The 17,583-nt window shown below is 53.3% G+C and overlaps 1 protein-coding gene across 3 annotated transcripts in view; it reads right to left on the bottom strand.

Annotated features, from left to right (window-relative positions):
* PREX1 (phosphatidylinositol-3,4,5-trisphosphate dependent Rac exchange factor 1) overlaps positions 1-17,583 on the bottom strand; it is a 186,224-nt gene that overhangs the window by 78,501 nt on the left and 90,140 nt on the right. For 2 of the 3 annotated variants that reach the window (XM_042930733.1, XM_042930735.1), the window contains exons 4-6: positions 15,493-15,597; positions 9,893-9,994; positions 561-722 (exon numbers count right to left, since the gene is read on the bottom strand). In XM_042930733.1, the coding sequence (XP_042786667.1) occupies positions 561-722; positions 9,893-9,994; positions 15,493-15,597 (369 nt within the window). The remainder of the gene's footprint in view (positions 1-560; positions 723-9,892; positions 9,995-15,492; positions 15,598-17,583) is intronic. The other variant, XM_042930734.1, reaches the window with a different exon arrangement.

The raw sequence follows: 17,583 nt of genomic DNA, 5'->3' as shown, positions 1-17,583 counted from the left end.
GCGTGACGGGAGTATTAGCAACACCCACCCTGTACGGAGTGCCTGTCACGTGCCAGGAACAGATGAGGAAACTGAAGTTCGGAGGACTTAAGCCATTCGCCTGAAGTCACCCAGCAGGGGAGGGTCAAAGCCAGAATTCTGTCCTGGAGCAGAGCCTTAAACACTACCTTGCACCTTGGCACCAAAAGCCCCGAGGCCTGTGGACACCGGGCGGGCACGGCAACAAGTGAAGGAGAGAGACTGGGGAGCAACGGGGAGAGGGGGGGACTGAGGAAAACTGGAGCTTCTAGAGGCTGCTGTCGTGGAAGACGGGGGTCCGGTGCTGCCGGTGTTTCAAAAGAAACTTGAAATCGAGGCTCTTACGGGGGCTCAACCGGAAAACAATTAAACTTTTTGTTTTTCTTTTCAACAAACACCGTGTAAGCCCAACAGCACGCGCCCTCCAGGCTGAGCGTGGTGTCCACCCGCCGTCTATACCCGCAGCTGTGCACACCGCCCCCCCCCCCCCCCGCCGCCTCGGGCCCCGCTGGAGCCCAGGAGGCCACCTGCCCCGGACACACCTCCCAGCCTTCGATGTGGGACTGCAGCTGCTCCAAAGCCTCCAGCTTTTCCATCTGCCGCTTGGTCTCGTTGATGTTAGAGCAGACGGTCTTCATGGCCTGCAGGGCGCTCTGGACCGCGGGGTGGTCGGGGTGCTTGCCGGGGGTCCTCTTGGCGAGCTCCTGGGGGGGAGGTGGGGACAGGGATGAGGCACACCAACCCGCAGGGGACCAAACACGGCGTCCACGTCACCTGGCCCTGAGCCAAATCCCAGCAACGCTCGGTACAAACCGGGTATCCTGGGGCCGGGGAACATCATTCATTCATTCATTGACTCATTCATTCATTCATTCATTCATTCAATGTCCCCTGAGCGCCTTCTTCATTTGTCACCAAACAGAGGAAAATTCCTCACCTGGCAGGTAGTACATTCTAGTAGAGGAGATGAGCCCAAATGAAGAGAAATGACATGTACAAAACACTGTCAGGTGGTGATAAATACCAAGAAGGCAAATCCGAATGACAGGCTAGAAGGTCTGGGGAAGGCAAGTGTTCTTTCAAATGGGGAGATCAGGGCAGGCCTCTCAGAGGAGGTGACATCTGAACAGAGACTCCGGATCAAGCAAGGGAGGGAGTCCTGCCAAACTCCTGGGGAAGACCGTGCGACACAGAGGGTACAGCTAACGCAAAGGATCTGAGGTCTGAGCCTACGGGACACGTCATGAGGAAGAGTGAGGAGGGCACGTGGCTGGAGGAGAGTAAATGAGAAAGAAAGGAAAAGAGAGAGAAAAAAAAACAGACAAGACAGAGATCAGGAGGTCAGAGAGGCAGCCACACATACTGACCCCACCGAGCCCCAGTTTTCTCAGCTGTAGAATAATATAAAAAACATCCCACCCAGGGCACCTGGGTGGCTCAGTCACTTAAGCGTCTGACTCTTGGTTTCAGCTCAGGTCATGATCCCACGGTTTGTGGGATCGAGCCCCACATAGGGCCCTGCACTGAGCCTGGAGCCTGCTTGGGGTTCTCTCTGTCTCTCTCTCTCTCTCTACCCCTCCCCAACTCATATGCTCTCTCTCTCTCAAAAATAAAGAAACTTAGGGGCGCCTGGGTGGCTCTGTCAGTTAAGCATCCGACTTCGGCTCAGGTCACGATCTCGCGGTCCGTGAGTTCGAGCCCCGTGTCGGGCTCTGTGCTGACAGCTCGGGAGCCTGGAGCCTGCTTCCGATTCTGTGTCTCCTCTCTCTCTGCCGCTCCCCTGCTCACACTCTGTCTCTCTATGTCTCTCTCTCTCTCTCAAAAATAAATAATAAACATTAAAAAAATTAAAAAATAAATAAAGAAAATAAAGAAACTTAAAAAAAAAAAAAACCTTCACAAGGACCAGACCGTGTAAAGGGCCCCTCTCCCATGCCCCCCCCCCCACCACTGCCCACCCCGGCCACAAGCACAGGCTGGGACATGCTGAAGGTCAGCCTCACTGTCATGGAAGGGCTTCAGCCACATGGTGAGTGTGACGAGAGAGAAAGTGGGGAGGGAGGTCCTGTAGGACCTCAAGTCCGCAGGGAGGGTTTACCAGTGGGGTCACTCAACCAGCAGGATCACTCAACTTGGCAGAGAGAGGTTTTCCTTCATCACTCGACCCAGACATGCCCAATGGTTCCAGTATCTCCCCATCTCTCCGCTGCCTTGAAATCACAGGTGTGATGCTTTGGCATGCCACACGTGGGTGCCAGGGCTGGCTCCGCCCCTCGGAGAGGTCACCAGCTGGGTGACCTTGGGCCAGTCGCCCTCCGTGCTGAAGAGCAGTGATAAGGGGGGTGGCAGCAGTGAAGGCCCACTCAGCCTCTGCTCTGTGCTTGCGAGCAGGGGCTGTTACTGTCCCCTTTAACAGATAAGGAGGTCGAGGCACAGCAGTACAGCCCACGACCTCCCAAAACTAAAAGGACGACGCAGACCTGTCCGTCTGGGTCCGTTCGTGGTCATGGCGAATCGGAGACCCCAGGGAAAGGGCCTCCGTGGTGAAGTGCGTAGCTGGCAGGCATTCAGTCCGTGCTGGCCACCATCAGTCTGTCGCTGACAACACGTGCTGTGACAGCAAGCAGCAATCTGGCCCCTGCCAGCCTGTCGTTCGGAGCACTCCCAGCAGAAGACCCACCTCCGAAACATCCCTTCTCCACTCACGTCGTTTCTGCCCCTGCCTGAAGATGAGCGGCCCCTTGTCTGGAGCACAGGTCCTCACGGGCCTGAGGCCCACATGTTCTGCAACATCAGGACCCTGAGGATTTTACTGAGCACCTGCCATGTGCCAGGGACACGCCCCAGGGGGAGCAAGGAAGGGGCAGATGGAACCGTCTCTCTGGCAAAAGGCGCTCCCACGGGGGAAGGGGGACCAGACGACAGCCCTGAGTGGTGAACACAGCAGAGATAAGTCGGACCAGAGGAAGGACGGTGTGTGACCCGAAGCTGTGAAATAAAGGGGTGAAAGCAGGTGTCCCGCCCCGGGGGAGGGGCGCTCCCCGAGGCTGCCGCTGCTCACTGCGCAGGAAAGAACCTGAACCGGCCTGGGAGGCAGAGCTCAGCCCAGAGGCAGGGTGGAGGGCGGGCGCCGCGAGGGGGGCAGCACGGGAGCTGGGGCAGCGGGAGCCATGGTGGGGAGAATTCTGACTTCCGGTGTCTTCTCGCAGGATCCCTGGCGGATAAGGAGCTCATTTCCTAACATCAGAGTCAGAGGAGGACTCCAAGGGACTATCCCAAAGTATCCTGAATGATATACAAAGAACTACGGTGCATCAGCACAAAAGATAATTATCCAACAGAAAATGAGCAAAGGATATGAAGAGGCAACTGTCATAAAATGAACCCATCACCACCGTCCTGGTCCAGCCAGCTGCCACCTGAACCGCCAAAGTCAAACTCGGCCCCCACTCCCCACTCACGGTCCATTCTCCACACACAGCCAGAGGGATCCTGTCACAACGACGTGAGACCCTGTCCCTCCCCTGCTCAGAACCTTCCTAAGGCACCCACAGCACTCAGAGAAGACAAAGACCCTGCAGTGGCCCACAAGGCCCTGCCTATCTGGCCCCATCGCCTCTCTGACCTCACTCCCCTGCTCTCTCCCTCAGATCCTCCTCTGGCCTCCTCACTGTTCCTCAGACACAGTCCTGCCACAGGGCCTTTGCACTAGCTATGCCCTCTATCTGGCAGACTCTTTCCCCCGCTACCTATGCGGCCCCCTTCCTCACCTTCTCCCGGTCTTTGCTCAAAGGTCACCCTCGCAGCCCATCACCTGGTCCTTACCAACCATCTTGGCCTGAAATATTTCTCCTCCACAGCAACACGACAACTCTACAAACACGTTCATTTCCTATTCGTCCACTGACTGTCTCCCCCAGCAGAGTCGCAGTCCCACAGAGGTAGGGCTCTGGGCCGTTTTGTCCACTGTGCACCTAGCGCCAGGATGAAGGCTTCCACGTAACAGGGACTCCACAGCAGTTGGGGAATGAATAAATGGCCTTCAAACCCTCCGATGGTGCGGCACCACCCAGAACCCTCTCCTGGAGGGAATCGGGAAGACTCCCAGGAATTTGCCAAGAGAAGAACACACTCACTGTGGGGTTCGCTGGTTTCCAGGGCTGCCCGCCTCCTCCCCCCACCGCTCGCCGCCCATAAAGGTTCTTCACGTGCCAGCTCTGAGCGGTACGTGTCCCAACTCCGGGAAACACGCCAGCCCCCGGCCATCGGGGCACTGAGGGAACGGCAACAAACAAAACAGGCCTAAACCCCTGCCCTGGCCAAGCCGACGCCCTAATGAGGAGTCAGAAAAAATCAATCCGGGGGCGCCTGGGTGGCTCAGTCGGTTCAGCGTCCGACTTCGGCTCAGGTCATGATCTCGTGGTCCGTGAGTTCAAGCCCCGTGTCGGGCTCTGTGCTGACAGCTCGGATCCTGGAGCCTGTTTCAGATTCTGTGTCTCCCTCTCTCTGACCCTCCCCTGTTCATGCTCTGTCTGCCCCTGTCTCAAAAATAAATAAACGCTAAAAAAAAAAATTAAAAAAAAAAAAATCAATCTGTACACCAGGAGTCATAGAACAGAATGTGAGCTAGGGAGAGGGACTGTGAAGAAAAATTAAAACAGGGTGAAGGGACAGAGAATGGCAGAGGTGCTTCTTCTGCTCTAGCTGGGGTGGTCAGACAAGGCCTCTCCACGGAGGGGACAAGTGAGCAACAGAGCCCTGACGAGATTAGAGAGCGAGCCTCGGAATATCTAAGGTAATGATGTCCCAGAGGAAATTGCAAGTGCAAAGGCCCTGGGGCAGGAACCTGTTGTGTTCAGAGGGTGGCAAGGGGACAGATGTGGCTGGAGCAGAGTGAGAGGGATGGGAGAAGAAGCAGAGGGGGTCAGGGAGAAATACAGACTAACTGCGTAACACCTTCCAGGTGTCAGTGAGGAGGAATCTGGATTTAAATGTGAGTGACAGGGAGCCACTAGAGGGTTTTGAGGGAAAATGACGTGAACTGGCTCAGACTTACCTCTGAGTTGAGAAGAGACAGTGGGGCACAAGGGCAGGGGCGGGAAGACCCAGTGGGGGCTGTGGCAGGGGCCCAGGGAGCGAGGTGTCGTGAAGGAGCTCGAAGGGCTGAAGTCAAGAAAGAGTCCAAAGGCAGAGCCAATGGGGCCTCCTAATAGACTGGATGTAGGGTGAGCCAGAGGCAGCTTGGGTTTGGCCTGAGCAACCAGAAAAAAGAGGCCATTTATGGAAATGGGGACAAGGGGGTGGCAGGGCGGGGAGACCAGTCTGGGGGAAGGGGAGAGCCAAGCATTTCGTGTTGGGCACGTCAGACAGGAGACGCCTGTCTGACATCCAAGTAGGGGAGCTGAGTGGGCAGGAGAGCAGGTCTGGAATTTGGCCGACAGGTCCAGGCTGCAAGTGGGACACAGAGATGGGGTTTAAAGCCCGGGGAATGTCCACAAAATACTTGTACATGGATGTTCACGGCAGCTTTGTTCATAGCGGCCAGAAAGTGCAAACGACCCAAATGTTCGTTAGTGAATGAATGGATAAAATGTGGTTCTATACAGCGGAATGTTATTCATCTAAAAAGGGAACGAAGTTATGATTCAGGCTGCAGTGTGGGTGAGCCTGGAAAGCACTGTGCTAAGGAAGAGAAGCCAGACACAAGAGGCTGCATATTCTAGGATTCCATCGAAAAGAAAGGTCCAGAGCAGGCAAATCCACAGAGACCGGAAGTAGATGAGTGGTTGCCAGGGGCTGAGGGAAAGCGGAGCGACTGCTAATGGGTCTGGAGTTTCTTTGCAGGGTGATGAAAATAGTCTAAAATTACCATGATGAAGGTTACACAAATTTTGAATACATTTTTTTTTTCTTTAAAGGCCACAAAGTGGATGAGGCCACTCCGGGAGCAAGTCTAGAGAGAGAAAAGGCCCAAAGACTGAGCCCTGGGCCCACTTGTGATTGGAGGTCCGAAAGGTGAGTCACCAGCTAAGGAAGTGGAGGGGAAAGGGCCAAGGACACAGGAGGCAAAGGAGAACGGGGGGACTGGAGTGGCAGCTGCCCCCTTTTGGGCTGAAGGGCCCATCCAGCTTGCCCTGCACCTGCCTTGACCCGTCTCCATTATGCACCGGGCCCAGTCTGACTGGAGATGGGCAGGGACACGTTCACCACTGGGGGTCCTGAGCCACGCCAGCAGCTGGTGCACAGTGGCCCAGTGAGATCTGTGCATCACCAGGAAACAACCGAAAGGGGCAGTGACAGTCAGCCTCCCCTCAGGCACCTGTCATTTGAGCACTAGGGGCATTACCCCAAACCTGAATCATTGCCCTGGAAACACTGATGGAAAACTCAACAAAGCCTAAAAATGCCAACTGTCTATCCTGAGCCTGGGCTGGAGGCTGAGATAGAATGTTCCGGCTATTCTTAGGCAATGTTCAACTTCAGCCTTTTTCGGGCTGCTCCCAATGAGGCTTTCAATCTCGCCTCTTCTGTCTTCCCACCGGGCTCCTTGACCCTGTCTGCCTACTGGCTTCGGAGTTCAGCTCAAACAAGGGGGCTCAGAGGGCCACAGGGACATCTGTGAGGGCGTCAGCGTTGCAGGGGCCGGAGGAGGAAGCTTGAGGGTTTGGGCTCATGGTATCGTCTTTTAAAATCCGCTGGAAAATGTGACAGGAAGGAGGGACTCAGGAGGGGTATGAAGAGTTGTCCACAATCCCAGCTGTTCTCTGATGCAAACGTTCCAGCTGTGGGTGCCAGAGGCCAGGGCACAGAGCAATTCTGTCAGGCGGGGAGCATGGCACGTCCCCATAGGAATCCAAGGGCCTGCTGGCTGGTCCCCGGTGCTATCTGCACTCCCGGTAAACACAGCTGGAGACCGAGGAAACGGGGCGAGTAAACAGCCACTTGGTCAGGACAGCAAAGCCACAGCCAGGCTGCATCATCATTTCCTGTGGGCAGTTACTCTAGTTCTGTTCTTCTCCGTCGGCTCTCCTGGGAATCCAGAGCCCATAGATTCCACCAGACCAAACTGTGGCCCCTGGGGCCTCAGAAACGCCTGGGCCTCCCATTGAGAGCTTAGAGTCCGCCCCCATACATAGGTCTAGCTCCACTGCTTGTTAAAATACGTTATGGAAACAGCCACTCCCCACACCCGCCGAGACCCCAGACTTTTCCAAGGTCCAGAAAGCAAAGGGTTAACACCTAGGAAGCCTTGGTTGGGCTGTGGGGCTAGAGTCGGCCTTTGCTCTAATGGGTCAGATGTTCAAGGTTTTAAAACCCAGGAAAGAAGGAACAGAGCAGCCACTGAGCCACAAAACACAAGGCCACCGACCTTCCCAGACCCCTGCTTAGGGAACTGAGAAGGTCAGCATCCCCAGAACCCAAGCACTCTGGCAGCTTAATTCCCCAAAGTGCTTAACAGGCAGTGTAGCCTCATGGTTGGAGGGCGGACCTCTAGAGAAGGGCTCAAATCATGAGCCCTACAGCTCCCCTACTATGTGGCCTGGAACTGGCCACTTCCTTCCTCTGTGCCTCAGTCTCCCAAGTGGGGCTAACCGCAGGGCCTCCCTCATCGAGTTGTTCTAGGAATTAAGTGAATAGATATCTGATCATCTGTATGAATAACAGCCGTATCTGTGTTAGTACAAACCGCGTATTACACGTGAGTAAACTGAGGCCCAGAGAAGTGACGTGCACCAAGTCAGGCAGCGAGTAAATGGTGGAACTAGAATTGAAATCCCAGCAGCCTATGGCTGCAAAGCCTGGCTCTACCCCAGGGGTCAGCAGACTTTTTCTGCAAAGGGCCAGATAGTAAATATTTTAGGCTTTGTTGGCCACATCCGGCCTCTGTGACACAGTCTTCTTTGTTTGTTTTTTGGGTCTGGTTTTTTTTTTTTTTTACAACCCTTTAAAAAAATGTAAACATCATTCTTAGCTCCTGTGTTGTACAAAAACAGGCCATGGGCTAGGTCTGGCTCACAGGCCACATTGGCAACCCCTTGCCCTAAACTGCTACGGAGCCCTGCCTCTTAAATGCAGGCATCCGGGGCAAGTTTGGAAAACACCACCAGACAGACCTAATGAAGCACACCTGTAGGTCCAGTTCAAGCCACAGGCTACCAGTTTGCAAGTTCCACCTGGAGCTCCTTCTGCACCAAGGTGAAGAGCTAGAGACACACGGCATTTCAAACACGTGTTTACGGGTCAAGAGCAGCGGCGAGAACAACCACAGAAGGTCCTTTTGAGATCCCTGGGACAGACAAACAGCAGGAGGCCATTGGAGGTACAGAGAGTACTGTGTCCCCCAGCCATGGCTGCACAGGTTAGGGGCCTCTGTTCACAGACCCCAGAAAGGGTCTGGTCCAGCTCAGAGACTCAAGGGTCCCCCACCATCTCCAGCAGAAAGCCAAGTTCAGGTTGGCCCTAGTAATCTTCCCCTCCGCTCTGCCTTCCAGTTGATGGAGGAAGGATGCATGTGGCCTCAATGACAGGTGCATGAATGAGGCACCAGCAGCCAAATTAATCCACCAGCAGGGACCCCCAAGGAACAGCCGTCAGATGCCAGGCCTTCGGGATGGAGCCAGGGCAGGCTTGGGCCAACGGCCACCGTTTCCAAGGGTCGAAAACCCTGGGCGGAGAGCAGCGGACGGTGGCAGGGCCATCCACCCAGCTGGGGATCCACCCAGAAGCCAACTCTGAAGCTGAGAATTAAGATTTCTGGGGCGCCTGGGTGGATCAGTCGGTTAAGCATCTGACTCTTGATTTTGGCTCCGGTCATGATCTCGGGGTCATGGGATCGAGGCCCTTATTGGGCTCTACACTAGGCATGGGGCCTGCTTGAGATTCTCTCTCCCTCTCCCTCTGCCCCTCCCCTGCACACAGCACTCTCTCTCTCTCTCTCTCTCTCTCTCTCTCTCTCTCTCTCACACACACACACACACACACACACACACACACAATAAATAAAAAATTAAAAAATAATAATAATTAAAAAAAGAATTCTTGGGTCACCACCCAAGCAGCAAATCTTCCCTGGCCCGCCCTACCAATGCTAAATCAAAGGTGGCTAAACAGTGAAGAAGACAGCAGGTGTGTGGTTTGAGCTCAGTGCACCCAGCATCACCCGTATCCTCTTCTGCAAACAGCCAGGACAGTGACGAGGAGCTCCCGCGTCCCCCACCCACCGGCTTGTGGCCTGTGGGATCGTGTGATTGGTTGGAGGTTGGAGCACATGACATAACTCTGCACCAATTAGAGCTCGTTTGCTCAGAGTGACTGGGTCAGGTGTGGAGCACCTGATCCTGATATCAGCCAATGAAAACAGAGCGCTGCCCAGCTCACAGTTACTGGACCACGTCTCAACCAATCAGAGCCCAACACTGCCCAGCTCGTAGCCACTGGGGTAAAGTGTAAGCTCAAGTGCCTGGGAGAAGAATAAAGGGCACAAGCAAAGATTTCATGTCATTGGCTCACATTAAACCACATGACTCAGGCCCAAACCACTCAGAACATCACATTCTTCCGGCCACAGGTGGCCAAAGCCTGAGGGACTCTGGGAACTTAGGTCAGAGCTACTAAAAGAAAGGTTCCCTCTTTCCCACTATCCTTGAACTTTGGGAGGTGTGAGGCCAGGGTACCACGACCACCTGGTACCACACGGAAAACAGAGCTGAACAGTGAAAAGCAGAAGGTCGCGGAGGGATCCGGCCCGGCCCAGAGCCAGCACCACCCCTATACGTCTCAGCTACTTGGACTCACAAGTGTTTTGATTAAGCCAGTCAGAGCTGGGTTTTCTGTCACTTCTATTGCAGAGAGAGGAGATGGGGGAACATCTCACCTTGAGGAGAAGGGGGTACTTGCAAATCCTCTGAATTGGAGACAGCAGGTAGCCCTCCAGAGGGATGTCTGTGGTCTTCCGGCCTCCCAGAAGCATGCAACTCTGCAAAAGGACATAAGACCTTCATTAAAACTCACCAGGGATGGCAAAGGGATTTGGCCACCTTCAAAGAACCATGGGGAGCACTCTTAAAACACCGCGACAGACTTTGGAAGCAATTTAGCAACACCCAGGGGAGATGAAAATGAAAATATGCATCTCTTCAAGCCAGCACAAAGCCCAGATCAGGGGCTGGCAATCGACGGCCCGTGGGCCAAATCCTGCCCACTGCCTGTCTTGGTAACCAAGGATTTCCTGCAACAGAGCCACATCTATTTGCTTTCGTGCCATATCTGGTTGCTTCCAAGCCACCACGGCAGAGCTGAGTAGTTGCAACAGAGACCATGCAGTCACAAAACCTGAAATGTTTACTGTCTGGCCTTTTACGGAAAAGTTTGCTAACTCCTGATCTATAGGAACTATCGGAGCTTCAAGACACGCACCAGACGCAGGAGCATGGACGTTCAAAACTGCCTCGTATGGAATAGCAAACAACGGAAAGCGAGGTAAAGAGCCATCAACTGCTCGCGTTTTGTGAGTTCGAGCCCCACACTGGGCTCTGTGCTGACAGGGTACAGCCCGCTCAGATCCTCTGTCCCGCTCTTCTTGCCCCTCCCCAGCTTGCTCTCGCGTGCTCTCTCTCAAAAATAAACAGTAAAAATAATTAAAAATAATCTCTAAAAAAAATAATAAAAATAACCATCAACTGAAGACTGGGAAACTATGCCTATGGTAGACTGACACAATTGCCACACTAAATGGCGGTAAAAACGGGGGACCTGACAGTACGCAGAGGGACACAGATGGACCCCAAACACCAGAGGATGTGCATGGTATGAACCCATCTACAGAAAGCTTTTAAAAACACACAACACAGGGGCGCCTGGCTGGCTCAGTCGGTTAAGCATCTGACTTCAGCTCAGGTCACGATCTCTGGGTTCATGGGCTCGAGCCCCGCATCGGGCTCTCTGCTGTCAGCACAGAGCCTGCTTCGGATCCTCCATCCCCCCCCCCCGCCCCCCGCCTCTCCCGTGCGTGATCTCTCTCTCTCTCTCCCAAAAATAAATATCTAAAGAAAATAAAATAAAAACGCACAAAACCAGGCATTGCTTATGGAGAACACATCTGTAGTGAAACACAAAAACATGGGTGGAAAAAAAATAATAAACCAAATTCTAATGGGGGGAGAAGTTACCTCTGTAGAGGGAGGGTAACAGGATTTGGAAAGTGAACTGGGTCCCTCACCATGCCCCTCACAGTCCTGTCCCTGGGGCTTACTATGTGCCCAATATACGCATGCATGCACGAATGAATGAATGAATGGACAAACGAATGACACAAAGGATGAACAAACTGTCAGCACATCCCACAATCTCCGCCTTCCTCCTCAACACCATGCTGGCAGACTGCAAACGAAACAGGAACTCTCGGGAAAAAGAATTCTCATTCATTCATTCATTCATTTATTCATTCATTCATTCCACGAATTTACACTGTGTGCTTGCTATGTGCTGGGCACAGTTCCAAGCACGAGGAAACCTGCCCAGCAAAGCAGACAAATCCCCTGCTTATACTGCAGTGAAAATGAGACCAGGGAACATTTACCGTGCACTTACCACGTGCTAGGCTCTGTGCCTCGTGCTCTGCCTCTATGTAAAGTTCATCGTCGCGGCCCCCGCAAAAGCAGGGGTACTACCCCCCCCCCCCATGACAACTGGCACAGAAAACTGAAAGAGCAAGTCCAAGACTCAGGGGTGCTGCCTGCCAGGGATCTCAAGGGGCCCTCTCCTTGGAGAAGCAAGACCCCAGGGCCCCCAGGGCCCCCAGGGCCCCCAGGGCCCCGGCTCTGACAGGAGCTGCGTGGCCCCCGCACCTCCCCCAGGCACAGATGGGGAATCGGAGCTGTGGCAGCTGGGAGATGCCAGGCCCCACACTGTTCACACTCGGGCCTTTGTCCTCTGAGCCAGTGCTCAGCACAAGCTGCCCTGGTGATGTCAGCTCCGGGCAGAGAGAGGGGAGCCTGGGGGTAGCGGAGTGCTTTCCAGAAGCCCCCAGGACCTGGCGGGAGAAGGGCCGGCCTCTTTGTCCGGGATCAAGGGGTTTTCACAGAACTGTCAAAGCTGCCAACCGCACTTCTCCCCCAAACACTCCAAATTCCTGTTTCGCTTTATTTTCATTTAAGAGAAAAAAAGAGAAGCAAACACGCACTGAGTTGCCATTCACTATTCCAGCAAGATCACACTCCAGGCACAATGGGAAGAACTTCGGCGAATTATCTCTCTAAATTCTCCTCCTTCACAGAACCGATTCGGGTGAGTGCATTTACTACATGTACGCTGCGATAAAAAAGCTTTTTACAAACCTCAGATCCCTCCCATTATCCAAATGCTCCTTCATTATCTAGCCCTTTCCCTCCTTCTGATCTCACTTCCTCCCATACTCTCCATTCCAGCTACCCTGGCTTCTAGCTCTATCTCAAACAGGCTCCTACCTCAGGGCCTTGGGACTTACAATTCCTCTACCTGGAATGCTTTCCTCCCAGATACTCCTTGCCGCTCTCTCTTTCTAACTCCCTCAAAACATCCTGTCATCCTTAATGGGGGACTATTTCTTCCGGGGGATTTCATACCACATGACATATCACGTAAGTTTCTCCTACTAGAATATAGCTGTTCCACGAGAGGGAGGACTTTTCTTGCCTTGGTCACTGCTATTCCCCAGCACTTAGCATGAATGAGTAAGCGAACACATTACCCCCATTTTACCGACAAGAAAACTGAGTCACAGAATGATGCAGTCGCCATTCTATCTCTCAGCTAGCACACAGCACGTCATGAGCGGAAAGCCAGAGCCTGTCTATTCGCGACGTTAACACTCCATCAGAGACTCAAGACAGCTCTCCTGCAGGTGGCCAAAAGCTGGGAGACACCAGCAAAAAGGGGGAAAGATGACGAGCTTGCTGGCACTCCATGTGTCCTCCCCCTGCCCGATCAGGCCCAGCCCAGCTGTCGCTAGGAAAACGGCAGCCTGGTGCACCAGGAAGACTGCAGGAGACAGAGAGGAAGGAAGGAAAGAAAGAGCGAGGCCCTTCCCTTCCCACACCCTTGCAAACACCATCCTGGCCTCTTCCTGCTTCTCAAGACACGGCTGAGCCCAAGAGGACACCCCCAGAAAGAGGGACCCTCAGCCAGGCCTAGATAGAGCCCGGGCAGCGGGGACTGTGGGACTAAGGTCAGCAGGTGGGTCACCGAAACAGGGTCGCGTGTGTGGTCTTGTGCTATGCGACTTCAGCTCTGCTTTTGGCCCAGACTCTTGAATGAATATAAGTACAAAACTGGAAACGTAAAGATACAGATGGCAGTAACAAACGGCATCGGTCCCGAATGCTAAGGCACTTGAGACAAAAGGAAATCCATTGACCCATCTGCCTTTCCTCAGATGCTCACTGCAACTGGACCACAAGCATCAGGAGCTCACTAGTGAAGGAAACATACATTTTGAATCAAAATTCTGGGAACACTCTGTCAGAGACTGTGCATCAGGGAGAAGTACAGGTAAGAATTTTATCATGCAGGTTGGCTCTCTGGGCGCGTGGTTAACACTCCTTACGCTGCGGCCCAAAGCCACTCTACTCTTGTGTGCTCTATTCTCTACGTGCCCTTGGGAAATAAAACAGTACTTGGGGGCGGGAGTGTTGGTCTTTGACTGAATGAGCAGGGGATTTAGAAGTGAAGGATCGAGGGGCGCCTAGGTGGCTCAGTTGGTTAAGTCATGATCTCACAGTCTGTGAGTTCGAGCCCCGCATCGGGCTCTGGGCTGACAGCTCAGAGCCTGGAGCCTGCTTCGGATTCTGTGTCTCCCTTTCTCTCTGCCCCTTCCCTGATTGTGTGCACTCTCTCTCTTGCTCTCAAAAATAAATAAACATTTTAAAAAATTTAAAAAAACAAAAGAAAGATCAGGATTTGAACCCACGAGAACATCAATCACTTTTCACGTACTCTTAGGAAGTCGCTGAAGATTTGAGATTCATCACAATCACCTGTGGCAAAGGCTATGCGGTGTCCCCCAAGGTATTCTTCCACGGCAACATTATTGCCGTCTGGGCACACAGCTACATGCCCCAGCCTTCCCCGCAGCTGGGTGTAGCCGTGTGACTAGGTCCCGGATGTGAGTAGAAGAGATGTGTGCAACTATGCCTTTAAGAGGAGAAGGGCAGGCCCTCCTTCCCGCCCTTCTGCATCCCACTACCTGGAACGTGGAAGTGGTGAGAAGTCGACTTACACCCTGCTGATGAGGGTGCACACTAGGGCACTGGCTCCTGACACAAGGGCCCCTATACCAGCCCCAGACTGTCTATATCCGCACTGCTAACATGAAAGAGAAACATTTATCTCGTTGAAACCGCTGTGATTTGGCATGTCTGCAGAGCAGACAAATGTATATCTTAGTTCATACACAACAGATAGTGGCTGGTAAAGCCCCAAGGAAGTCACAAATGAGAACCTTCATCCACAAGCCAAGCTCTCTGCAACTACAGAGCCTGTAGAGCGAAGGCCGTCACGGATGTCTGGGGTGTGGCCCGACCCATATCTAGTCCCAGCTTACTTCCACAAGCGCAAGCCAACGCCCTCTCGGGCTTCACCCCACCCTTAGGGCCGGTGGTTTGGGTAGAGTTGACTCTACCCTCCAGCTCCAGAAGTAGCCAATCAGCAACAACCAACCCCTCCATCCAGAACAACTGGTTCAGGGATAGGGTCTTGAGCCAAGCTGAGCCAATGAGCATCAGACCCAGGATTCTTGCTGTTACTACTGATGAGCCAAGGGGAGCTCTCTTATCCTAAAGCTGCTCAGTTATCAGAGGTATGAGCACAAAGCTGCTGGAGGCCACGTTGGCAACCCCAAGGAGACAGCCTCCCTGAGAATGGAACCAAGGCGCGGCAACGCAGAACCAAGAAACATGTCCCTGATGACATATTTACACACCTAGATTCTTCAGTGCCTGAAGCCCTCCGGGGTCTTAAACTTCCCAGAAAAACGAACCCATGCATTTTTTTTTTTTTTTTTTTTTGGCTTAAGCCAATTTTAACTGGGCTTTCTTTCACTCATAACTAAATAATCCCAATAATACAATTATTACTACCATTGACACCACTCTTTTCAGGATCACGACTTTAGACCAGAAATTGGCAAACTTGGCCCGAGGGCCGGATCCACCCCTCCGCCTGTTTAGTAAATAAACTTTCCTGGAACACAGCCACGCTCACGCCTTTATATATTATTTATGGCGGCTTCCATGCTACCAGGGCAGAACTGAGTCACTGTGACAGAGAGCGCATGATGCAGAAAGGCAAACATGTGGCCCTTTCCAGAGAACGTTCGGCGATCCCAGCGTTACCCCAGCTGTCATGCCCAGCCGACCCGGGCAGCACGGGTCAGCGCGAAGCTCTCTCGCGCCCAGGGATTCGCAAGGCCGAAGCCGAGTGGAAGACAAGTAAACTCACCAAGAGGAAGGCACGGACAGTGGGGATCTTGTTGAGCTCCACAAGCAGCCGCAGGGCCTTCTCGTGGTTGCTGCAATATTCCTCGTACACGCAGAACTTGTCCTTCTGCAAGACAAGGACAGAGCCTGTGGGAGACAGCCCGAGGCAGGAGAGCAGGTGCTCTGAGATGTGCTGACAGCTGGGCCAGCCTGGGAGGAAGGACTAGCCCAGAGCCTGAGCGACCACACAGCAGGAGGGGTTTCAGGTAAGGTGGCTCCCACTCGCTGCCGGCCTCGCAGCCTCCACTCCTGTCCCCATTCTTCACCCAGCGGCCTGAGTAACCTTTCAGGAAGCAGCACAGCCCAGGGTCAAGTGCACGGACTCAAGCCAGCAGCCTGGGATTGAATCCCGGCTCTGCATTTACAAGCGTGAACCTGGGCAAGGTACCTGACCGCTCCGTATCTCAGTTTCCTCATCAGTGGAGTTATTGATAGGCCTTAACTCATGGGGTTGTTATAAGAATTAAATGAGTTAAAACATAAGGTTTCAGCATATAGTAGGAGCTCAAGAAGTGTCCACCCTTAGTATTAAAGCACAAGTCAGACTGTGTCACACCCCTGCTTAAAACCCCCCAGTGGTGGGGCACCTGGGTGGCTCAGCCAGTTGAGCATCCGACTTCGGCTCAGGTCATGATCTCACAGTTGATGAGTTCGAGGCCCGAGTCGGGCTCTGTGCTGACAGCTCAGAGCCCGGAGCCTGTTTCAGATTCTGTGTCTCCCTCTCTCTCTGCCCCTCCCCAGCTCATGCTCTGTCTCTCTGTCTCAAACATTTAAAACAAAAATTAAAAAAAAAACAAAACAAAAACCCAGTGGTATTCTATTACACTACAAATGAAATCCAACACTTGATTATGAATTTCAAGGGCCAGATACATGACCCTGTCTTTCTCTGACGTCATCTCACTGGCCTTCTATCTACTCCTTGACTTTGCCAGCCTATTCCTACCTCAGGGCCTTTGCACTTGCCATTTCCTCTACCCAGAACACTATGCCCCCAGGCCTGACTACTCTCCAACTCAAATTCCACCTCCTCAAAGGCCACCTGGATTACCCTAAAGCAGCCATCCAGGTATAATCTGGAATTATTCAGATTATTTGTTTACCTGTCTTTTCTGCAGGGTAGTCCACTCCCTGAAGGCAGTGGACCACATCCATCTTGCTCACTGAGGTATTCCCAGACCCTGGCACAATGCCTGGCATACAGTAGGCCCCTCGATGAACACTTGCTAAATAACTGAACTTAAACACCTACCACGTGCAATGCCCTGTATATACGAACGTAAAGAATCTAGATAAAGCTCAGGAATGTGGGGGAGAAAATAGATCCCTGGTCTCTGCCACATAGCAGCGATAGCCTTGAGGCAAGGGGATACCTTTGTTGACCACCAAATGCCCCCTAAGCCCCAAGTCGGACTCTTTCCAATCTAGAGGTCATCTGTGGGTCACCAGGTCTGTAACCATCCATCAGGGCTTCTGGGACCAACAGGAAGCTTTGCACTGAACATTCTTGGTTCCAAAAGGCTCACACAATACTGCTTCCCAGCCCGCCAAACCCTAAACAAGGATGTCCTGGGTAAAGCCACTGGACAGGAAGGGCTGAAGGGCCTTGACCTTGCACTGGGGGTTGGGCAGGAGACCCCAAGAAGCTAAGGAAGGAAGAGGTGGGTCTACAAAGCAAGTAACTCATCTTGTTTCTAAACAAACCCCCCAGTCATCCTGCCGACGGGCGGCTACAGGAAGCAGAAAACCAGAGAGGAGAGAGGATGGGTTTCAGAATCAGTAAGCCGCCCCCACCCGCCCGGGCTCGCCTCTGGGGGCTCCGTGTGCACCCTCTGAGCAGACGCCCTGAACAGCAAAGGGCCCACAGCCGGAGCCACTGGCCGACACGGAGCGCTACTCTCTTGGAAAGAGGGTGAACCCATTCGGTCCTCGCAGGAACCTGCCAGGCGGTTACTGGATCCGCCCCACTCACACGTGGGAAAGCCAAGGCCAAGTCCCGAGCCCGGGGTCTCACAGCCTCTCTCAACTCCCCCTTGCTGCCATGAAGCTCCGG

This window comes from Panthera leo, chromosome A3 (genome assembly GCF_018350215.1).
Source record: "Panthera leo isolate Ple1 chromosome A3, P.leo_Ple1_pat1.1, whole genome shotgun sequence".
In the NCBI taxonomy this organism is placed as follows: domain Eukaryota; kingdom Metazoa; phylum Chordata; class Mammalia; order Carnivora; family Felidae; genus Panthera; species Panthera leo.
This window is presented reverse-complemented; position numbering and strand designations above follow the sequence as displayed.